Source organism: Neolamprologus brichardi, chromosome 18, assembly GCF_056152115.1.
Source record: "Neolamprologus brichardi isolate AB-2024 chromosome 18, ASM5615211v1, whole genome shotgun sequence".
In the NCBI taxonomy this organism is placed as follows: Eukaryota; Metazoa; Chordata; class Actinopteri; order Cichliformes; family Cichlidae; genus Neolamprologus; species Neolamprologus brichardi.
Window position 1 is genome coordinate 27,228,588 of NC_142121.1, and position 23,731 is coordinate 27,252,318.

The following is a 23,731-nucleotide window of genomic DNA, read 5'->3' on the forward strand; positions in this document are numbered from 1 at the left end:
CACATTTCTTAAGAACACACAGTGCACCATGCTGAGGCCAAGTTTCTAACTAATTGCTCTTTAGGAATCACCTTGTTGGTGCAAAAATACTATTTTATGTTTGTCAGTCTTGACAATCTTTGATATTTTTCACTGATTCATTTATTCATGATATTTTTTTGCAACAGGAAGCTGTAACAAAGTGCCTAAAGACGTAATTTAAAGTTGGCTCCTTGGAAGCAAAATAAATACAAATGAGGAATGTCTCAAAAGTTTTGCACAGTATTGTAAACACATACCAAAGTACTCATAACTAATGACATCCTGCTACTGCAACAGGAAGTATATCAGGAAGTTTTAAGTACTTTGGCACACATACAGACTCAGAAGGTGAAAGACCAACGTTGCTATCACAGCAGGTAAATAACCAGTGGACGAGACTATTTATAAATTCAAATGAATTAATGAAGCATATTAATCAAAAACATTTTCTGCAATAAAAAGAGGATATTTAAATGTCTCTACAACCGTTTAATGAGGCCTTAATATTATGTTGGCACAAACTTATAACTTAGTCTAATTAAAGAACAGGAAACCAGAGGGTGATGCCACAGTGGCTGGCTGTACATCTTTTATATACAGTTTAAAAATGAACAGAGTCTTTGTTGTCTTTCTTCATTTACAGTCAGAGCTCAGTGATTGTCATAAAAGTAATCATAAAAAGCAGCTCAGCCTCGCTGGTCCGACTCGCTTTTTCTGTTTTTCTTGTTCGCTCTGAGTTTGTGTAAACACGAGCTGCTTGGTTTGTCTAAAGAGGGATTAACAAATTTATTAGACGCTCTGTACTAAAAACAAGAAAGCACAAATTTGTTAATTGTTTAAACCAAGTTGCAAATTTGTATGTGATCAATTGAAATGGCAGTTAAAGTCTTTACAGTGCTGAACAAATTTATTAGATGACCTGACCTAAAAATAAGAAAGTACAGTTTATGAATCTGTCAAAAACTTGTTTAAAATTAAACAGAGGAGAGAGAAATCAATCAAGCACAACAATTAATCACAAAAACAGAGCCGGATTTATCAGACTACCTCCAGAATTGGGAGTGAAGAAGATGGAACAACCTGCCCGAACTGATCGTGGTATCACCTCGGGCGTGTTGTTCGTACCAGAGTGACCAACACAACCACACTGGCTGACACAGTTGGATTGATATCTGGGTAATTTGGAGGCCAAATCAACACCTCAAACTCGCTGTTGTGCTCCTCAAATTCCTGCTTTGTGGCAGGGTGCATCATCCTGCTGAAAGAGGCCATAGCCATCAAGGAATGCTGTTTCCATGAAAGGGTGCACATGGTCTTCTACTTAAGAAGGTAGTACGTGTCAAAGTGACATCCACATGGATGACAGGTTTCCCAGCAGAGCATTGCCCAAACATCACACTGCCTCCACCAGCTTGCCTTCCTCCCATAGTGCATCATGCTGCCCGGTGTTCCCTGGTAAGTGATGCACATGCACCCAGTCATCCACGTGAGGTAAAAGAAAACATGATTCATCAGACCAGATCACCTTCTCGCATTGCTCCGAGGTCCATTTCTGATCCTCACGTGTCCATTGTTGGTGCTTTAGGCAGTGGACAGTATTCAGCATGGACACCCTGACTGGTCTGCAGCTATGCAGCCCTGTACACAACAAACTGTGATGCTCCTTGTATTCTGACACCTTTCTATCAGAACCAGCATGGACTTTTTGGGTAATTTGAGCTACAGTAGCTTATCTGTTGGATTGGACCACAAGTGCATCAGTAACCCTGTCGCTGGTTCACCACTGGTCCTTCCTTGGATCACTTTTGATAGATACTGACCATTGCAGACCGAAAACACCTCACACCTGCCCATTTTTCCAGCTTTGAGGACAAAATGTTCACTAGCTCCCTAACATATCCCCACCCACTAACAGCTGCCACGATGAAGAGATAATCAGTGTTACTCACTTCACGTCAGCGCTGAAACCTTGAAGAGTTTCACATAAATTGTGTCATATAAAGAAAAGTCAAACAGATTGATTTCTTGATAAATATTTAACATTTTTAATAACACTTTCTCACACTTGTGTAAACTTTGTAAACAAACATTCACATTTGATCACAGTTTTAAGACTCTAACCCCTGCACGTGCTTACATGGATTCTCATCAGTGCAAACACGCTAACAGAAGCTCCAACATCAGTGTGTAGAAACATGAACTCTTTCTGCTCTTAAAGGTGACCTATCATGCTCTTGCTTGTTTTCTCTTGTATATATAACAGTGCAGATCTCTAATCTGGTCACCTCGGCCACACAGCTCTGCCTGTGAGCACAGACCCACCTGCTTATGAGCAGCAGCCAATGAGAAAAAAGTCAGCTACAAAAGGTGAAGCATGCATGAAATTTAATTGAGGCCCAGCGTAAGATCAAGAAGCTTCATTTGAACTTTGACTCACGCAAAACTGCTCTGAAGCTATAAATATGAAAGCATAAATGAGCCTGATGGGTCCCCTTTAATGTTTCCAGTATGCACATTTACTATATATAAAAACCCATTAAACGTCCCAATAAAGACTTACAGCTCAGCTTCTATTGTATAACCCACCACTGAGTAAACCACAGAAAGAACGTCTACATTCAACACAGGTCCGTAAGACTGAAACAGTCCTTAAGACTGTTTCAAGGCACCCTGGTATATAACAGACTGTAACATGAGTTTAAGTGCTCTTTGAGGAGAAACTCCAGCTTCGTGTTGTGTCTTCGTACATCAGAGCCACCAGAAACGCACGTAGATGATGAGTGTGACAAAGAACACTGCCACAGCTGCAAACTTAGCATAGGTGGAGCGGGTGTTGAGATATTTGGCATCCTTGTGGTACTTTTCTGCCATGTTGGAGAGATTGCTGGCTTTTGTGCAGATAGCTGAGAAAGAAATAGGATGAAGGAAACATTAATTTTGTTCTGATTGGTCATTTTGATCAGAATCTCCCATTTGATGGTATGTGTTACCAACACTGGCTACGCTTACCACAGAGAGAGTCTCTCTGCAGGACTTCATCAATATTTGCCACCATTATTTTCTGAATATCATCCAGTTCTTTTTTAGTACTTACCAGAAAGAGCTTCTCCTCTCTGCAGGACCTCCTCAATATTTCCAACCATAATTCTCTGGATGTCCTGCAGCTCTGTGTTAACACTGCTCAAGGTCCTCCGAGCTCTGCTGTCCACATATGACTTCTTAACTTTCTGGATGTAGGTGTCTGGAACAACATGTAGGATGCTATAAAAATTTTCTTTTTTGTAGAAAGTGAGTAGTGCCACGTATTTGTTTGCGATGCATCCAGAAAGTATTCACAGCACTTCCCTTATTCTAAATTTTGTCACATTACAGCCTTATTCCAAAATAGATTAAATTCATTTTCACCTCTAAATGACATAATGGCAAAGTGAAAAAAGATTGAAAGTCCTGAAAATTTGTACCAAATAAAAAAATCTAAAAATAACACACATAAATATTTGCAGGCTTTGCAGTGACTCCCAATTTTGAGCTCAGGCGCATCCTGTTTCCACTGACCATCTGTTAGATGTTTGTACACCTTGATTGGAGTTCACCTGTGGTAAAGTCAGGTCATTGGACATGATTTGGAAAAGCACACATCTTTCTATATAAGGTCCCACACTTGACAGTGCATGCAAGAACACAAACCAAGCCATGCCCAACTCCAAGGAGTTGTCTGTAGGCCTCCAAGATAGGATCGTGTCGAGGTACAGATCTGGTGAAGGGTGCAGAAAAATGTCTGCAGCACTGAAGGTCCCAGTGAGCACAGTGGCTTCCATCATTTGTAAATGGGAGAAGTTTGAAACCACCTGGACTTTCCCTAGAGCTGAGCGTCTGGAGTAGAAAGGGCTTAATCAGGGAGGTGGCCGAGAACCTGGTAGTCAGTCTAGACAGACAGACAGATAGCTCTAGCTCCAGCATTGCTCTATAGGGAGGGGGGAATCTTCCAGAAGGACAACCATTTCTGCAGCACTCCAGAAATCAGGACAGATTGGTAGAGTGACCAGAGGGAAGCCACTCAGTAAAAGGCACATGACAGCCCACCTGGAGTTTGCCAAAATGCACCTGAAGGACTTTCGAACCTTGAGAAACATAATTCTCTGGTTTGGTGAAACAAACATTGAACTCTTTGGCCTGAATGCCAAGCATCATGTCTAAGCATCACCTGGCCAATACCATCGCTACAGATTGTCGCTACCTCAGATTGGGGTGAAGGTTTATTTTCCAACAGGACAACGACCCTAAACACGCAGCCAAGATAACACAAAAATGGCTTCAGGGCCACTCTGTGTCATTCATTCGCCTAGTCAGAGCCCAGGCTTAAACTTGATAGAAGATCTCTGGAGAGATCTGAAAAAAAGCTATGCACCGATGCGCCCCATCCAAACTAATGGAGCTAGAGAGGATCAGCAAAGAAGAATGGGAGAAAATAGGTGTGCCAAGCTTGCAGAATCATACTCAGAAAGGACAGGTAAGGATACAAAAGGTGCTTCAACAAAGTATTGAGTAAAGGCTGTGAACATGTACATGTTATATATATTTTTTTAAATAAATTTGCAAGAGTTTTAAACTTCTATTGCAGACTTTTTTCACTTTGTCATTATGGGGTATTGGGTAAAGAATTCTGGGGTGAAAAATAAAGTTAATCTATTCTGGAATAAGGCTGTAACACAGGGGTGGGCAATTCCAGGCCTCGAGGGCCGGTGTCCTGCAGGTTTTAGGTATCACCTTGGGTCAACACACCTGAATCACATGATTAGTTTGTTACCAGGCCTCTGGAGAACTTCAGGACATGTTCAGGAGGTAATTTAGCCATTTAAATCAGCTGTGTTGGTTCAAGGACACATCTAAAACCTGCAGGGACACCGGCCCTCGAGGCCTGGAATTGCCCACCCCTGCTGTAACATGACAAAATGTGGAACAAGTAAAGAGCTGTGAATACTTTTCAAATGTATTGTATTAAAGGATTTTCAACACCAGTCTCACCAAACTCTATGAAAGAGTAGGGTCTGGTTACTGTGGGTATTCTCCTTCCATACTGGTCATAAAACTCATTGCTGAGGTCTTCGAGGTATGCAAAAGCCATCTTTCTGGGAAAAGAAGCCTCGCAGAGGGACAGGTAGCACACACCCTGGGATATTAAAAGGCTGAAAATGAGGCCAAACCATTAATGATTTTATGAAGTTAAAGCTCACCAAAATTATCTACAAAATGTTCTATGCTGAGTGATCTTACTGAAAGCTCATGTCCCCAGCCTCGAGGGTGCAGCGTTCTGGACTCTGAGCGTCCAGTTTACGGCACAGCTGCTTGGCCTGGCTCTGGTACTGCTGGAGATCTCTTTCTGACTGACAAAGACAGACAAAAACAGACTTAAGCTCATTCTTATTCATATTTAATTACTTTAGTTGTTTGGTCATTGCATATTACCCACACAGTGTAAACAATATGTTCAAAAGGTCATTTATTCATCTGTAGTTTCATTACAGAATCACATCCACAGAAAAGCCTGTAGCTGGATACAGAGAATTAAACCTAACAACCACTGGTGATGCGGCCTGCTCTCTGCATTAATCAGGGGACTCAATTCAGGTTCACAGTTCAGGGATATTCAATTACTGTTTGGACCTTGTCCCTTTCCTCACTATTACTTATGTGGATCCATGAGAATGTAGGAATTTGGTTATTATCCTGTTCTGTCGCTGTAGTCAATGTTCACACATGCTCACGTCCAAACATTCAGCAACTTGCTGAATGTTTGTTCACAGTATTGCAGCTTCACCAATGTTCATAAGTTGTGTATTTCCATAGAGTGGAGATTTCGTTTTCTCCTTAAGTAAAGCACGCTAAAGACAGAAAGAGTTTGCATTTGTGCACTTTATACTGCGTAATCCATGCCATCTTATATTGTTGCTTTGGTTTGCCGTTTTTGGCTGACAGGAGTGGTACCCAGTGCGGTCTTCTGCTGCTGTAACCTGTTTGCTTCAAAGTTTGACGTGTTGCACGTTCAGGGATGCTCTTCTGTGTAACATGATTGTATTAATTATACTGTTGCCTTACCGTCAGCTTGAACCAGTCTGGACATTCTAACAGTCACTGGATATTTTATGTTTCTCTTTTAATTTCTTGTTTTAAAACCTAGAGATAGTTGTGTGGAGAAATCTCAGTAGATCAGCAGGTTTTTAAAATCCTCAGACCACCCAGTCAGGCACTACCACGCCACGTTAAAAGTTACTTAAATCACTTTTTTCCCCTGCATTTGATGTTCGGTTTTTAAATACAGCTATTAAATAAAGTATCACTTTAAAGTTCAGATCCCCACAGTTGCATACAGAATAGTCCACCACATTAAAATCTAAACTAACAGGTTTCACAGTTAAATTTAAAAAGACATGACATTAGCACTTTGCAGACTTTTTTGTCGACTGGGACCAGAACAAACTACTCTCATATTCAACTCAACTTTCAGTTGTATAAAATACGATACACTCAGTGTTCCTCAATAATTACAACTTTAGCTAAAGCTGAAATAAAATCGCGACATTATCTTCTAGAGCACCAAGCGTGTAAAAAAAAGCACACTTTTATTGTTTAAAGAACAGTTTGATGTGCAGGTATCTTCATACGAGGGGCTCAGCTTTCATTCATACCTGTTCATCCTCCTGTACAGACGCAGCAAGCGGAAGTCCGTCCGCCACACGAGCAACCATTGTCAGTAAAATCATGGTGTTTGAGGTCGGGGATCTGCTGTCAACTGGAGAGAGTCAACTTTATAACTTTGTACGTCTTTTTTGCCTGTTCGATAACGCAGGATAAACGCTAAATGCGTTGGACGGAAGCTTACGGTGCGCCCGCGAAATAGGTCCGACTGGCAACCGGCAACATTCACAAGACCGCCCTACCCCCAGTCGTCATTTTTCAGTCGCGTAGAGGTATGCTGTGGTTCCTGGGACGCTAACTGTGTTTCTTTGTGTGTATTTCCCATAAAAAACAAGCCCGCATGAGCCGTGTTTTCAGTCGCCGGTGTATCCCCTGCCGAGCAGGCGCTGTTGGGTCACTCTGAGCGGGTATGGGGCCACGAGCTCCAGCAGCGCGTGCAGCAGACAGCTGGCAGACGGAGCGCCTGCACCTCCACTGCTGATGCCCGTGTGTGCTGGGCTCAGACATGCAGATGCGGTCTGGCTGGCTTCTCCGTCTAGACTGAAGTCTCCCTGAACTAAAAAAAAAACAGAGAAGCATGGACACACCAGAGAGGTAATCTAGCTCCGAGAGCGCAGCACTTACAATCTCATTTTTTGCTTTATTTTTATTTTATCTGTCTGAGGTCGTTTTCCTGTTGGCCGTGGAATCGTAGGTCCCCCCCCCCCCCCCCCCCCCTATTTGTATAAGTCCCCTGGATGAGAAGATTGTGGCTATTCTGCGTCTTTAGAAGCAGTTCTTCTCTATTTGCTTGTCTACAACTAAATGTGTCGCGAGGAGATGTCGCTTTTTAATTTTTTTTATTGTATTTATTTATTTTTATCTGTGTAAATGTGCAAATTAAAGCCAGTCGTAAGAAGGCTTGTTTAGGGTTCGGGAACAGCTGAGTCCCCTACAGCTGGACCCCGCAGGATCATTCATAACATAAGGGGATGAAGCACTTTGTATTTTCCAGAGCCTAATGCAAAGCACTTAGCGTGCGATCAAGTGATTAGGTGTAACAGACTGTTAGCCATATTTCTGTGGCTCCTATAGCCCGGTGTAACGGTGAGGATGGGAACATTTGTGCGCAGTCGCTTTAATCCTCTGAGCTCCACAGAAAGCCCCCATTCGCTAATAAAAATGACCCGGCGGCTTGGCACAGTGGCATCCCAACACCCTGAATGGCCTTATTGTTGCGGTGCAGCTGGCACCGCCGTGCGCACGCTGTGGCTGCCAGAGCGACGTGTGCGTGATTCATAACCAGGAGAAACCATCCATTATACTGTCTCTGGTAGAATAGTTGAAGATGCCCGCGTGTTTTAATTCTAGGGTGGGGCGCTTCATGACTAATTGATTATGGAAACAGTGATTCCCATGGCTGGAGTTCGGGGACATTAAGGCTAGTTTGCATTTCTTTCCTGTGCACTGATCATGATCCCCAGAGACAAAATCTTCAGTTTCCCCCCCTCCTGTGTGATCCCTTCGGCTTATCTAAGCATAGGCCGTCACTTCCTCATAACTGTCCTCCGCTACCCCAGGTGTGCCTGTCATGCTCGGGGCTGAGGTAAAGAGCAGCTGAGGAGAAGAAGGAGATGGGCTGCACTTCGGCCAAGCAGGTGTCTGCCGTGCCCAACGGTGAGGAGGAGCAGAATAAAGCCTACAGCAACGGAGACCTCCTGTCTGGTGAGTCTGTCTATACAAAAATTACCTTTACATTCATATTTCTCACATACCTGTTCAGGTACTTTCTGAAAATACTGTAATTTCTGTAAAGATCTGTAAAATGTGAAAAATACATGCCATCAAGGGTTATTATAGCAACATTTTTTTTAAATGAAATGCTTAAACGAAATAAAGATTAACTACCTTTAAGTTTATCCTTTATCTACACAGCAAGCATGAGGAAGCTTTGCCACATTTACTGAGATTCAGGATGTTTACCTGACTGGGAGTCAGCTGCCTGCTCTGAGGCTTGTGTTTGTACTGTAATGTGTTGTGAACTTTAATATGTGGCACTGACAAACAGCAGTTTGGTACAATAATAATGTAACAACAACTTAACAACAACAACACATTTATATAACAATGTCACAAGGTGCTTCAAATAAAAAGTTTAAAACAAAATCAGAGAACTAGTTAAAAACATATGAAATAAAAAGGCAAGGCTAATATGAACATACTAGAGGGGGCTAACAACATTCATTAAACATTTTCAATTAAAACATTTTAAGAGGTTTTAAAGCAAATTAAGACATTTCCATTCTCGTCTCAGACAGCAGATTGTTCCACACTTGGCAGCAGCCCTCTGTTCTTTCTTTATTAGTTGAGGCCTTGGAATAACCAGCAGAGCCGCATTCACCGATCTAAGTAAACACTCAGGCACATAAGTGGTTAATATGTTTCTGATGTACTTTGGAGCAAAGCCATTTAAAGCTTTAAAAATTATAAGTAAAATTTTAAAGTCAGTATGACTTTGAAAAGGCAGCCCAGCTCCAGAGTGATGTGTTCCCATTTCTTGGTTCCTGTTACGATCTGAGCAACACCGTTCTGCCTCATCTGGAGTCAGTGAAGTGAGCGCTAAATGATGGCACTGTAAAGAGCCTTGTAATAATTGATGTAAGAAAACAAATGCATGTGTAGGTAGCAGATTTTTTTTTCACATCAAAGCTGCCATTGTTAGCTTTAAAAAAGAACATAGACAACTAGTATATGATATAATTAATGCAGATGAATAGATTTTTAAGTCTGCTGGGTCATTGTACAGCAGGAAGACATAGACCTGTGTGTCATTTGCATATCAGAGTTAGATGACTCTGTCACTGTGAACGATCGGGCTGAGAGGAAGCGCGTTCCTTTAAAAAAGACGTGGGCTAAGGATCGAGCCCTGAGGAACGCCACAGTTAAAATCAGTCACAATGGCATCTACATCACTTGCATGTAAATGCGCCTCAATAACAGTTTTTGTTGACCTGGGTTCCACAGGAGGTCTCGTCTGAGCTCCTCGTCCATGTAGACATGATTACATCACATCGCTCCTGCTGAATTCCCCCCCCCCCCAGTTATAGCACTGCACACGTAGCCAGTAACAATACCCGGGTAGGCTGTGGCATCCAAACTATGGCTGAGTGGGTTTTAAGGAGCTCAAAATACGCCAAGAAAACATTCTCCACTTCATTACACCACCAGCAGTAGCCTTTACACAAGGCAGGCCTGGTCCACTGATTCATGCTGTTGACACCAAATTGTGACCCTCCAATCTGAAGACTCAGCAGAAATCAAGATTAAACAGAGCTGTAATGGTGTCTGTGCCTGCTGCAGTTTTCACAGTAAATATTGGTTATCTGAGATTCTGTAGCCATTCAATCACAGCCTGGCCATTGTCCTTTAATCACTCTCATCAATGGAGAGTGATTAAAGCCTGGAGCGCATGGAGGATGCGCAGTGCAGGACAGCTGCTCATTGGATGGGTTTTTAATTTTCCAAAGCATGCTGGGTAAACAAAGACTTGTGTTGAAAATCCTCGAAGATCAGCGGTTTCAGAAATACAAGCCAGTCCATCTGGCACTTACAAAAATACAGCGTTTGTGAAACAAGTGAAGTGATCTGCATCAGCATGAGCTAATGTATTACACTGCAGCCATACAATCCGGCTGATTGGATAATTACATCAGGAAGCAGGTGTACAGCTTTTCCTAATAAGGTGTATTAGTTATATTAAGGTATATATAAGTAAAGGTACAAAACATGTCACATATGTTTTTGTAACAGTCTAAATTAAAAAATCGAAATAAAGAAGTTAATCAAACCTGTATTCAGGTAGCTGTATTAAACCTGTAATACGCAGGTTATCGTCTTACATCTGAATGAATGTGATTGCTTCTATAGATGAACAGTAACAGTCTATGTGCCGTATCTATATTTTCATTTCTTCTTTTCCAAATGTGCAACGTGGGAGAGGTTGAGAAGAGGGGGACTGCCCATGTGTGAGGCAGAAAATGGAGCGGAGAATCAGGCTAACAGCTCGTGCGTTTGCAGCTTGCCAGCCATTGTTAAAAGAGGATTTAGTCTAGAGTGTGAGAATTCAACCACGTAATTACTTTACCAAGTACTGAACTGTGAGAACTATTAACCTCCGAGGATTGTGGTAATCGGAGCGGCCATGAGTGGGTCATCCTCTGCGTGCCTGCTGTCTGCTGCTGCTAGTCGCGTATTAATCGGAGATGTGCTCCTCTGTCTCCCACTCTGTCACAGATGAGTACAAGATGAAAGGAGTGGAGAAAGTCAAGTACATCAGCGGAGAAGAGGCGGGAGAGGACGGCCAGGAAAGCACGGTGCGTGGTTTTTCTTTTGTCCTCTGTGTTTTTTATTTTGTCTCTAGTGGAGTATTTAATGGCGGCTTGTAAAAACACAGTCAGTTTGTTCGGGGTAAGTCGTGACGCGAACTTCGGGATCACACAAACTCAGCTGAGGCTTTAGAGCACCGTGCAGCATCGATTTGCATGTTAATGAGGAACTACTGTAACCCAATAATGCAGGAGGACAGAGGAGCTTCCAGATATACTTGGCACTGATTATATAAAAGTGATACTTTTGGATAGAAAGTGTTTTTTGTTGCTTTTTTTCATTATTTGACAGTTTAGGCGATATGGACATTATAAAAATTTCTTAATACAAAATAAATAAGTGAAAATCAACATTTAACTGAATGAGCTGATATTTTAATTTAAATTTACTTCTGCCTTTGTAGTAATCTCCCTATTTATCTTTTTATTTTAACTTCCTTATTACTCCCATTCTGTTTATAATTTTAAATGCATTTATTTCTGAGTTATGTAGCCCTTTTCATTTTCTTTTGCTTCCCTAAAATACATTTATTTCTGCTTTTCTTTATGCATCTTTGCTCCATAATGTAAATGACAAGGCTATGTGTCACTTTGTTAACCTTTCGCCCAGTTTTGCAGTCATCCTTTGTTCCCACAACACTAACCACTCAGATGATCACAAGAACTGCATATATAAATAGGTATAATACAGTGGCCCTCATAGGTCAAACGCACAGCAACTTAAGAAAACATCTGCAAATAGAAAAATGCTTCCAAAGCACACAAAACACAATGGAAATAGCAAAACTGCAGCAAAAGCTAAACAAATGATAAAAATCACAAAAAATGGAAGTATTTCTGGGAACAGATGGACCAGCTGTGGAAGTGGTGAACACTTCTGGTATGTTTTGGGGGGTTGAAATATATTTATTTAGTTATTTGTGGCGCTTTATTCTGTTTGCTGGTGTTTTCTTAAGTGTCAATGCGTTTGACCTTTCAGGGCTACCATAGTAGGTAAAAAAAAAGTTACAAATCTAAAAGCAATAGCATAAAATTAATAAAAATGCAAACAAAAACAGAAGCAAACTTTTATTTTCAGTGTCAATTTACTGCTTTTAAGTGCATAATAATTTCATTGTTGAGTGAGTCATTTTTACATTTTAGCACACACTTCAAAAATGATTTAGTTTTGCATTTCTGTGTTTTTCAGGCTTCTTTATAAAAGAGCAGAGGTGAGCATTTGATAGTGTTGTTCACTGTCCTCAATCATTTATCTGTGTTTGATACTGCAGGAAGTAAGTGCTCTCCTTGATAAAGCTCCGCACGGAGATGAAACAGGATCAAATGGAAATGGAAAAATTCTGTAAGTGACTGACTAATGGTTTTGTTTGTGCTATCATGCTGCCAGCCTCTAACCTGGTCTCCTTCCCTCCTCGCAGGAGCATCCACTCCTCGGAAAGTCAGCAAGAATTCTTCCGGATGTTAGATGAAAAAATTGAAAAGGTAAAGAATGACAAACCTTTACTGGAGATCTATTTATGTTTTTGTGTCTTTGTAAGGAAAAAAAACAGGTTAAATAACATAATGGAATTTAATCCTATTGGTGCTGCAAATCTGTAGCAAGTGAGGACACAGCAGACGAGATAATGATACTGCAAAACAATCTCAATCTGTCAGGTCCACTCTATTCTCCCAGTGTGGTTATTTAAAGGGATATTGGCTGTGCTGCCAGATCCTGAAATATTATACCACTCTGTGCCACAGAGCTCAAAAATACTTTAAAAACCTATACAAGAACATTTATGTCACTCTTTTGCAAAAGAACTGTGGTTTATTTTGAGATTATCCCACTGTCCTGCTGCTGGAAAAACTTATAGAGACCAAAATAACTGTTAATGTGTAGCTGAAAGTCGTCATAAATGCCTGCTTCAGTAAGATTTTCCAAGATGTAAAGAGGCCTCTTTAAGTGCGTGCCTGAATTTCCACTGCTTAACTCTATTTAAGCTGAAAAAAGTCATTTCCTTTCATTCATGTTTGACTGAGACCTTGCTGCAAATATTTCAACAAAATGCTGCGTTATCTTTGCACGGTGGGGCTGCAAAATAATTTAGCATTCCTCCTTGTCAACACATGCACAAATGAACTGATTAGTTGTGTGCATTAGTCATTTTTTTGCAGACTGAAAGCATAACTTTGTGGTGACTGAGTCAGACTCTAGGGAATTTGCAGTGGCATTGTTGTTACTCCAAAACTTTGTTGCTTGTTGCTAAACACTTAATTGGCTGAAAAAGCTGAGAGGAGACAGCAGCTCATACTCATAACACTAGAAAGCTAGAACAAGAAAACTAATTAAAAGGCATTGGCTTTCACATTTTTTATACCTTAAAGCAGAGGTGTCCACCTCCAGGCTTCAAGTACCGGTGTCCTGCAGGTTTTAGATCTCACCCTGGGTCAACACACCTAAATCAAATGATTAGTTCATCACCAGGCCTCTGGAGAACTTCAAGACATGTTCAGGAGGTAATTTAGCCATTTAAATCAGCTGTGTTGGATCAAGGACACATCTAAAACCTGCAGGACACCGGCCCTTGAGGCTTGGAGTTGGACATCCCTGCCTTAAAGCATGCTGGTAAATACCCACAACTAACTGTGAGCTTTTATTTTGACAAGCAGTAACTTTCAATGCCGTAAACTACATGCTTTTATTTTGAAAATACCGTAGCATCAAAGCATCTTGATGTCTAAAGAGTAATTGGATGTTTTACGGTGAAAAGAAAAAAAGTGTGACTTTAAAGGACTTTATTAGATTTTATTTATTTTTTTAAATCAGATTTCATCCTAACAGAGGTGCTTTCTGCTGCCCCCTTGTATTTCAAGGGGTTGCCACGCTGGATGAATGTGCATGTTAATTTGGAACAGACTTTACCAAATGCCCCTGGGACCGGGCTACGAGTGCATTAGCTTGCGACCACTAAGGCTGGAGGTGTTTCTCGATCTTTGCATGTAAGGTGAAAGTGTTTACCACTACAGCTCTGAGCCACCAGCTGTGGGCACCTTGGTATTTTCCCATATATAAGTGAGGGGTTCTGTCATTTCCACAGCTGGTCCATCATGTTATTGTCTCTCCAAAATCTCACAAATACAGTTTGTGAGCTTTTGGGTTTTTTTCCTACTTCCCTTGTGCATTTTACATCTCAGGCCCACCACGATACATGTCGGTTTACACAAAATGTTATAACTGTAAAACTAGTTGTATCTGGCTAATACCTGAATACTCTGCGTGTGTCGTATCCAGGGCCGGGATTACTGCTCAGAAGAGGAGGATATGACATAACCCGGTTGTCACAAATCCACACGTCCCAGTATGAGAAACTGTCCAGCATTATGGATAGACTGTGTCCCAGAGGACTCTTTGATGTATGTGCACGCCCGAGAAGGAAGGAGTATTGAAACTAGCACTTTTTTCTTTTTGCCCTCCTGCCACTACCCACTCGTCTGACCAAGTCCCAGAAAGATCATGGCGGAAATCAGCGCCGAGGTTCTCCCAAGAGTGACATGAGATTTGAAGCCATTACAGGGTAACGGAGGATCTAACACTTTTCTTTCCTTGCTGGAATTTCTCAATATAAATAGCTGTCACCGAGACTTACTATACACATGTGAAAGACGCAGGCTGCTGTCAGTGTGAATTTCCGGCAACAGGAACAACCACTGCTCTCGTGGACACTGACTCAAATAGAAAATAATGCCCTTGCATCGTTTAATCCTTGAAAGCCTCTCCGACAAGTCAACGGGTTGGAAACTTCCTGCATTCCAAGACGCAGTACAGACCTCTTTTCTACAGTATGTTGGCCACTCCAGTGTTTGTCTGCTCATATTTGTTTCTGTTCTGATGTAGAGTATTTATGTTGAATAAGGCTCAGGGTTGAAGTGTTGTAATCTTTGTCTCATGTAGTTAAGTCTTTCCCCTCATTAGAAAACTGTTACACCATTAAAAGACGCACACACACACACACACACACACACACACACACACACACACACACACACACACACACGCGCTGTCACACATGGGTTACAGATAGAGCCCTCTCTAGTGTCTGATTCATATAAGCCTAAGAGGTGAACACCACAACTTCACACAAGTCTCATTATGTATCTGATTCACCGGTGTTATGTTGTTGTGTTCGGTTTCTTTGTTTTGGGTTTTTTTTGGTTTTCTAGGAAAAATAAAAGTGATTTAAGTAATTTATTTCCATTGTTGTGTTGTTTTTAAAACAACCTGATGGTGATAGCCATGATGAATTATTTTACACGATGTATTCATTACCACATTACTATGTCAACCACTTGTAGTAAATACAACCGTACTATAAAAGTGCACTGTAACTAGTAAAAACACTGGAATTGGGAGATACGATCATTTGTAGACAGCTCTTTGAGATCTTTGTTGAGAGTTATTGCAGTATATAGGAGCATCAGTACTTTTCTGTAAAACCATTTTCATCCACTCGTCTTTACAATATTGCTTCAGTTCATGAAGGTTTAATCAGGTTGAGGTCTGGACTTTGACTTGGTCATTGCAACACCTTGATTGTTTTCTTTTTCAGCCGTTCTGTTGTAAATCTGCTGCTGTGCTTGGGATCATTGTACTGCTGCATGACCCGTTTTTTGCTTTCGCTCAGATGGCCACGTTTTACTATAGTATACTTTGGTGGAGTTCACGGTCGACACATCAGTGGCTGCAAGGTGCTCCTGTAGCTACAAAATAAGCCCAAATCATCACCCCTCCACCACCGTGCTTGACAGTTTGTAGGCGGTCTCTGTGCTGGTATGCTGCTTGGTTTTCAACGTGTGGAAAAATATCTCCACTTTGGCTTCATCTGTTCAGAGGACGTTGTTGCCCAAGTCTTGTGGTTGTTCAGATGGAGCTGGGCTGGCATGTTCTTTCAAAGTGAGCAGGTCTTCTGCCAACCTTTCCAAACAAGCCGTACTTGGTCAGTCTGTTTCTAACTTTACTGTCATGAAGTTTAACATGTTACATGCTGAGGCTGATGTAGAGTCTGAGATTGCACGGTCTGAGTTTACTGAGATGTCCACTGCTTAGAAGATCGAATCATTATGTATCTTTCTCACAGGAGGAGGATGGACATCAAAGTGTTTGTAACTCTTCCCAGATTGATGAGCAGCAATAATTACTTATTTAATATCACTGTCGACATCTTTCATTCTTTGCGCTGACAATATCGTCAGTGCTCTCTGGTGGACACAATATTTAATGGCCTCAATTTCAAAATCATTGCAAGCACAACTTGTGCTTGTTTTTCAATGAATGGAAAACACACTACATATACACCAATACAGGTATTTCTGCACTGAACTCCAAAATTAATAAAGGAACTTTTTAGCTATTTTTTTGTTACTTATAAAGCAGGGGTGTCAAACTCAAATACACAGTGGGCCAAAATTCAAAACTGGAACAAAGTCGCGGGCTAACATTAATATTTATTGAAATATATTTATTCTTCCAGATATAAGAATGAATCTTTTCTTATGGACTCAAACACATTTAGCTAAAAAAACTGAATATGAAACAAGCAAAGATTAATACTAAACAATATATATATTAGCTATATAATACCAGTAGGCCAGCTCTGATAGCAATTTGGTATGGCTTCGCGGGCCAAATGTAATTAGGCTGCGGGCCAAACTTGGCCCGCGGGCCAGAGTTTGACACCTATGTTATAAAGTCTACAAACTGAAGCAGGAAACAATTTGCCACTTTTATCGACAAGCTGAGTTAGTTGCTAACTCAGCAGCCATTTGTTACTAATTTTGTTACTAACATTAACAAAAGCTCTGCATTTAGTAACACCTGTTTACTTACCATTTCCAGCCAAAATGCCTGCTGTGGAAAAACACCTTTTACATTCATAACATCCCTCAAATCACACTTCAGCGTTGGCACCAAGTTTTTAAAAAAATAAAACAGAATGTTTACCTTAGGTCCTTTTAAAAAAAAAATTAAGAAAGAATACATTTGAAACTATTAGTCTTTCTCGCACCTGATGTTTATTTCAAAATAAGGCATATTTGTTTTAAAATAAATAAATAAAACAATCACTGACATTTATAGTAGGTCTTAATAATGGTGTTTAAGGGATTCTTGTCAAAAACCAATATGCTGATATGGATTACAAACCATAGGCAGAAGTTTCAGGGGGACACGTGCACCTCCCCAAAATATTAGACTTGAGACACTATGACCTTGTGTCTACTTTTTGTGTTGTTTTTTTCACACAAACAGAGACATTTCCCTCATGAACAGATGCAGAAAAGTTACAAAATGAACCAGAAAGTAATGAAATGAAGTGTCCGATCTAACCAACTGGACAGCTTTGGAAAATTCAAGGAGTGCATAGATTATGAACTTTTAGCTGTATTTTCATAAGTGTTACAGCTTTGCCATTCACACCACATCAAAGTAATTAACTTTCAGATAAACAATTAAACGACAGATAAGTCCCTGTTTTCCTACTATCTACTATAGAAATGTCTGTTTTTGTTTTACAACAAACAAATAAAGATCATTTTTCTTGAATTAACAAAAAAATGGATATTTTATATTTGCTGGACAGTCTGGGTAATGAACTACCTTTTCAGGAACTACTTTTCCTGTAATTTTTCACATTTTTCACATATACTTACTGGCAAAGCTGTAAGCTTTGTGGATGCTGACTCATCCGGCCCCATTGAAAGGTTTCTTTGGAGGTATGGAAATGAGATATGGCATCCCTGATTTCATTGTGAAAGCTTCTAGTCAACTCTGTAGTGTGCATACGCTGCAGCAAACAAACCAAACCACTCCATATATTGTAACAGGAGCTCAACTGTCATTAAAAAAGGAATGTTACTTCTAATCTCTGTACCCCTTTCTTAAGGTTAATTTTATCTCTTTTCGCCTTAACCTATCAACATGCATCTGAGGTAAACTTCACGATGCCAGAGGTTGCCACAAGGTCATCCTAACAATCACATACTCCCCCTGAAGGGGTCCTGTGGGGCTCTTTTCCATCTTTGAGCGATTCATCACATTCTCAGTCAGCTGCTCAGCGCTGCTGCCGCCTCTTCCGGTGCTGCCGGCGTCCCATATCTTGAAAAGGTCCTACAGGAGGGTCCGGCGTCACCAGGCCATCCGTCATCCTCTGGTAGACAAGCGTGGAGTCAGCTGCTACTGCACACAGCAGCACAGGAAAGCCCCTGTCCAGGACATGTCGTATGCTGCACAGCAGAGAAGGAAGAGCCGTAAGATTCAGAGGTTTGGCAGGGTAACCTGTGAGGGTAAAAGTGTGGGAGCTTGACCGGTGTCTTAACACCTTTTGTGAGTCACAGACTGGTGAGCGGGCAGGGGGAGGATCGTCAGAATGGGTGCTCCTTCCTTCTCCCTCGCTTCCAGCAAAACCACCTGCAGCTCAGAACTCTTCACGCAGGACACCTCCTTCCAGCGCCGCACTGCAGAGAGCAAGAAGCTCAGTGTGAGTGTGAGCCTAAGTTATGACATCAAGTTTTTCTTCCTGTAAGAAAGGAATTAGAGCTGGGAGATGTAAGGAGTCCAGGATACACCACACAGGGAATCTCAAACTGACTCCCGTGTTTCAGAACCCTGCCAGACTCACCCTCAGTAAGATCCATGTACACAAGAAAAGCTGCATGCACCTGAGCGCTGTCCTCAATCTGCAGGTCCTTCATCTGCTGGTACTGACACACACACACGCAGATTACTCACAGTACATTCCTGGCAGACTCCCTGCCTGCACACACAGATCTGCTCTCACACTCACCGCGGGATGCTGCAGGATCCAGTTCGGAGGAGGACGTTTCTGTCCGCCTGACGCTCCCGACATGTTCGTTACTAAACAAAGCTGCAAGCGAAACACCGGCTCAGTTACCACTACATGACGCCATGCTGTTGGAACTGCACGCTCTCACCCAGTGCGACTGTTAAAAGCGTCCGTGCGGAAACGTTTTTGTTGTCCGTTCAAAACACGTACGCAGACAAGAGATCGCTCTCCTTTCGGGGTCTTTATTAAAGTTAGTCATTTCTATTCATCATGCTAGTCCTAAAATTAACTTATAGGTAAATACTGGGCAAAAGTTTTGAGCCACACATCCTTTCTTTGTATTTTGCTTCCGAGGAGACTGACATTTCTGTTATTTTGAAAGTGGTCCTAACAATACTTCCCCAGACTCTCTGAAAAAATTAGCAGTTTTAATTTAATTTTATGTATGTTTGCAAAATATAAAAAAATGAGTGGTGACTTTTGCTCAGTACTCACTAGTTCCTGCATCGTTATAATTACTTTACGTATTACTGACATCCAATTCTGAAGTTCCAGAGGAGCACAGCAGACAGACTTGGCTAAGAGAGCTCAATCACTGGCTGGAAGGTGAAGCTTGAGAAGTTCTCGTGCATATTGTCATACTGGAAAGTCCGGCCTTCTGGTAGGTAGTGAAGAGCCTATGAATCTGAGAAATGCAGATTCATAGTATAAGGCTCTTTTGGGATAATTCTGTTCTGATCATTTGTGCGCTGGAAAAGCCATTAAAATGTGTTTTTAAAAATGTATTTGCTTGCTCGCATTTTTCACAGTCCTCCTCTCAGCTGCAGGCTGTGGCTATAGCTGAGGTCGTCTGCTTCCTCTGACACTGCAACATCTGGAAGCACGTGCAGACTTAAACTGTGCACTGAGGACTTTCATTGTTAAAAACAGCTTCCCTATAGTCAACAGGGAAGGACTTAAAATGATAACGGCCGCTGTCGCCCTCTAGGTGGTGCAGCAAGAACTGCAATAGGTGCCCCCCCCCCCTTCTGAGGAAATACGATTTCGACATGTGGCTCATCATGAGTCCCAAATCCACCCCGGGGGGGGCGGGGGTGGCACAAATATGAACTCTGAGGATGTTTATGTGTGCCATGTTGAACTCACTGCCTGGGCTGCGGCCCTATTTAACTCTACTCATTTCCTTTCCTGTGTGGTGTGTGTGCTTTTTCTTCTGAGATGGAACGCTGTCTAGTCCCAGCTTCAGATATCAATAAAAATAATATTTGTGTACAAACCTTCCTGGAGTGTCGGAGTGAATTCTTTTTTAAAAGGGGACGAGAAAAGAAAAAAGAAAACGTTTAAGAGCCATAATTATATAAACAGACCAGCTGATCCAGAGTCAAGTCAGAAGTTGTTTGAGAACTTCCTAGTAATCCTGGCTTCCACACCTCAAGACTGGCAAATCATAGTGTATGAGTTTTTCCAAAATAAAGTTTGTTTAGGAACAATATATTGTGTGTAGCCATGATTAAACATCCAGCCAAGTTTAAGTGATAAATGCCTGGAAGTGCTCCTCAGAGTTAACATGCAGGAACATATGCAGAAGGGTGGCTGTCAAGAAGTCATTCTTAAGGAAGGAAAACAGGGGGAAAAGGCCGAAATATGCCAAATTGCACAATAACTGGTCTGAAAATCAGTGGGAACAGGTGCGATGGAGAGATTACTCTAAATTTATAAGTTTTGGTTGAAATCATTGTCATTATGTATGGAGGAGGCCAGGAGAGAGCTGCAACAGTGTGTGTCTACAGCCATCTGTAAAACACGGTGGAGGCTCTGTCATGGTTTAGAGCTGCATTTCGGCCAGTAGTGTTGGAGATCTTGTTAATATTGATGGAATCATGAATGCAGAAAACTTTTTAAGGTTGACGGTGACAGAAACTGAGAGACTATATATAACCTACATTCAACATTTGTTAGAGCTATAATGGAAAAGGAAACAATGGGAGCTCTTCTTTTTAAAACTATCGTTACAATAATGTACTTCACAAACTGATTTGAAACTTACTTTGAACGCACCAAACTCTGTGTGTTCAGGTGTGACGTATCCTCTGCTGCAAAAGTGCTGAGAGCATTGCACATAATGGAGTCAGTAACATGGCCCAACCTATATTTGTGTGGGGCTCTAATTATGGGATACTGATAATATATAGCATCATAGTTTCCTTTCGTGTTATGTAAATATCTACTTATAGGGAGAGAAGGCAAGAAACATAGCTGTTATAGATGCTGTGTTATAGAAGTCTATTATAATTATATTATAAATATAAAAGCAGCAGTTAAAGGAAGCAGATGTTTTTCCGTGGCGGCGACACTATGAAAATGCATTATTGGAGTGAACTATGCCAATTCAAAAAGCTCTCTTAGAGACAAGAAGGAGTCCTTCATCATATACTACAACTCCTCTCCTCGCAGTAACACCACATTTAATACCACGTTCAAATGCCATGTTAGCTAGAGCACTGAGTCACGGGAGGTACACTGCTTTGCTTAAAGCTGCCTGAACTGTGACCTTTAATTGAGGTTTCTGCTCACTGAAATAGTTGACATTTCATAAAGTATGACATGCTCTTTAAAAACCTTCAGGGAAATACTACAGTCATATACTACTGCTATTAACTCATTGATTAGCATGCCTATTAGCATATTAAGCTATGTTTTTAAGTGTAGTGGAAAGTAGTTTTAGCATCATTGTTTTTAAGAAGTTATTCCTACATTTGAGTTGTGTTGTAGCCAGTGTTGGTCAAGTTACTTGAAAAAAGTAATCAGTAACTAATTACTGATTACTTCCCCCAAAAAGTAATCCCGTTACTTTACTGATTACTTGTTTTCAAAAGTAATTATTTACTTAGTTACTTTTTAAAAACACGATTTACAACCTGAATAGTTGATAAAGCGATAGATCTTTCAGCCCAATTCTACTTTTTCTGCATAATCCATCATACAAAATGTAATCAAATGGAAAAGTCTCTTTTTTTAAACTTGTTTTATCAGTTTTAATCTTTTAACTTTATGCATCAAGTAAAAATTAAATTATATGCACCATTCTCTGACTTGAAGAAATTAGTTTAACATTTAAACCTATTTTCTGCACATTCCAGCACATAAAATAAAATATATTTTGTGTTTACACTCAGTCTTTCAAATAGATGCAAGTAAAACACAGCAGAAAATAAATAAAGTCAAAGACTAGCGGTCCTTTTGCTCTATTTTCACCTCTAAAGCCGGAGTGAGGTAGGCAGAGGTTTACCCTGGTGCAGGTGTGCCGCAGCGGTCAGTGGAAGAATCCGCGAGTTTCTCTGTGAGTTTCCCATTAAGTCGTTGCGCACTCTGAGCTTGTTTAGGGGTTTTTTTTTCGCTGTAAAAAGAAGTTTTCTTCCCAGGCACAAAGGATGCTAATGGTTTTGTCACTTTTTATGGAATCAAACTCAAAGTAAGGTCAGTACTTCCACGCTTTAAACGCTGCATGCTCATACTCTCTCCGTACTCCATATATTATCCATTGTTGATCTGCACACAGCTGTTGTCACGAACATCACACTATGTCACTGTCATGAGACATTCTCGCCAAAAAATCACAATTTTAGTAACGCAGTAACGCAGCGTTCCTACAGGAAAGTAACGGTAATCTAATTACCGTTTTTGCGATAGTAATCCCTTACTTTACTCGTTACTTTAAAAAAGTAATCAGATTACAGTAAGGCGTTACAAGTAACGCGTTACTGCCCATCTCTGGTTGTAGTTCATTTATAGCATAAAGATAAATGTTTAACAAATCCGCTGAATAACCTGGAAAAAAACATTATGTAACAACAAATGTGCCTGAGTTTGTATACAATACATGGACTGTATGTAGGTACGTGTATGTAGATGGAGTTATGATATATTCAAAGTGAGCATCAGAATGGGGAGGAAAGGCGACTTAAATGACTTTGAACGTGGCATGGTTGCTGGTGCTGGACGGTCTAAGTATTTCACAAACTGCTAATCTACTGGGATTTTCCCCACACAACCGTCTCTATGGTTTACAGAGAAGAGGAAAATATCCAATGAGCTGCAGTTTGCTGGGCAAAAATGGCTCGCTGATGCTAGAGGTTGGAATAGAATGGCTTTAAGCTGATGAGAAGGTAACAGTAACTCAAACAAGCACTTATTAAAGTCTGTGAGAGACCATCTCTGAAAGCACAGCACATTGAACCTTGAAGCAGATGGGCCACAGCAGCAGAAGACCACAGCAGTTGTCACTCCTGTCAGCCGAGAACAAAAAATTGAGGCTGCAAATTACACAGACTCACCAAAATTGGATAAAAATTAGAAAAATATTCTGTTGTATGTTGAGTGTCAATTTGTGCTGTGACATTTGGATGGTAGCTTTTGGCATAAGAAACACAAAAGCATGGATGCATCACGTCTTGTATCAACAACTCAGGCTGGTGATATTTTCTTGGCATACTTTGGGGTACAAACTGAGCCTTGTATGAACACCAAAGCCTACTTGCCAAAATCCATCCCTTTATGGCCACAGTCTTTCCATCTTCTGCTGGAACACAATGTCATAAATACTCTCAAACTTGTTTCTTGAACAATCTTGAGTTAAGTTCACTGCACTCAAATATCCTCCACAGTTAACAGATCTCAATCCATTAGAGCACCTTTGGGATGTGGTGAACCAGGATATGCAGCCAACAAATCTGCAGCTCAATTCTATTCTATTCAATTCATATAGCACTAATTCACAACAGAGGTCATTTCAAGGCGCTTTATATTGTAAGGTAAAGATCCTACAATAAT

General features: G+C 40.9%; 3 protein-coding genes across 3 annotated transcripts; 1 reads left to right on the plus strand and 2 right to left on the minus strand.

Moving 5' to 3' along the window:
- Nucleotides 1-2,048: 2,048 nt before the first annotated feature.
- Nucleotides 2,049-7,103, minus strand: LOC102793632 (vesicle-trafficking protein SEC22b-like). The gene is made up of 5 exons (XM_006786833.3): nucleotides 6,708-7,103; nucleotides 5,296-5,405; nucleotides 5,047-5,207; nucleotides 3,116-3,262; nucleotides 2,049-2,924 (listed from the first exon to the last, which is right to left on the minus strand). The coding sequence occupies exons 1-5, from the start codon at nucleotides 6,780-6,782 to the stop codon at nucleotides 2,770-2,772; spliced, it is 648 nt and encodes a 215-aa protein (XP_006786896.1). The 5' UTR covers nucleotides 6,783-7,103; the 3' UTR covers nucleotides 2,049-2,769.
- Nucleotides 6,946-15,292, plus strand: zgc:55943 (uncharacterized protein C1orf21 homolog). The gene is made up of 6 exons (XM_006786834.3): nucleotides 6,946-7,311; nucleotides 8,277-8,421; nucleotides 10,990-11,069; nucleotides 12,353-12,423; nucleotides 12,500-12,563; nucleotides 14,356-15,292. The coding sequence occupies exons 2-6, from the start codon at nucleotides 8,331-8,333 to the stop codon at nucleotides 14,392-14,394; spliced, it is 345 nt and encodes a 114-aa protein (XP_006786897.1). The 5' UTR covers nucleotides 6,946-7,311; nucleotides 8,277-8,330; the 3' UTR covers nucleotides 14,395-15,292.
- Nucleotides 15,293-17,113: 1,821 nt separating this feature from the next.
- tsen15 (TSEN15 tRNA splicing endonuclease subunit) lies at nucleotides 17,114-19,042 on the minus strand. The gene is made up of 4 exons (XM_006786835.3): nucleotides 18,902-19,042; nucleotides 18,737-18,818; nucleotides 18,437-18,572; nucleotides 17,114-18,341 (listed from the first exon to the last, which is right to left on the minus strand). Exons 1-4 carry the CDS (start codon nucleotides 18,962-18,964, stop codon nucleotides 18,170-18,172), a joined length of 453 nt encoding a protein of 150 aa, XP_006786898.2. The 5' UTR covers nucleotides 18,965-19,042; the 3' UTR covers nucleotides 17,114-18,169.
- Nucleotides 19,043-23,731: the final 4,689 nt, after the last annotated feature.

What these genes read in the sequence shown, in the direction of transcription:
- LOC102793632 (XM_006786833.3), bottom strand. Translation starts at nt 6,782, where the DNA reads ATGATTTTACTGACAATGGTTGCTCGTGTGGCGGACGGACTTCCGCTT. An exon ending in CTACTCTTTCATAGAGTTTG is followed by an intron (nt 3,263 to 5,046) that starts GTGAGACTGGTG and finishes ATGTTGTTCCAG; the next exon opens with ACACCTACATCCAGAAAGTT. An exon ending in GAGAGGAGAAGCTCTTTCTG is followed by an intron (nt 2,925 to 3,115) that starts GTAAGTACTAAA and finishes TTTCTTTCTCAG; the next exon opens with CTATCTGCACAAAAGCCAGC.
- zgc:55943 (XM_006786834.3), top strand. Translation starts at nt 8,331, where the DNA reads ATGGGCTGCACTTCGGCCAAGCAGGTGTCTGCCGTGCCCAACGGTGAG. An exon ending in AGGACGGCCAGGAAAGCACG is followed by an intron (nt 11,070 to 12,352) that starts GTGCGTGGTTTT and finishes TTGATACTGCAG; the next exon opens with GAAGTAAGTGCTCTCCTTGA. An exon ending in TAGATGAAAAAATTGAAAAG is followed by an intron (nt 12,564 to 14,355) that starts GTAAAGAATGAC and finishes TGTCGTATCCAG; the next exon opens with GGCCGGGATTACTGCTCAGA.
- tsen15 (XM_006786835.3), bottom strand. Translation starts at nt 18,964, where the DNA reads ATGTCGGGAGCGTCAGGCGGACAGAAACGTCCTCCTCCGAACTGGATC. An exon ending in GTACATGGATCTTACTGAGG is followed by an intron (nt 18,573 to 18,736) that starts GTGAGTCTGGCA and finishes TGCTCTCTGCAG; the next exon opens with TGCGGCGCTGGAAGGAGGTG. An exon ending in CAGTCTGTGACTCACAAAAG is followed by an intron (nt 18,342 to 18,436) that starts GTGTTAAGACAC and finishes TCTGCTGTGCAG; the next exon opens with CATACGACATGTCCTGGACA.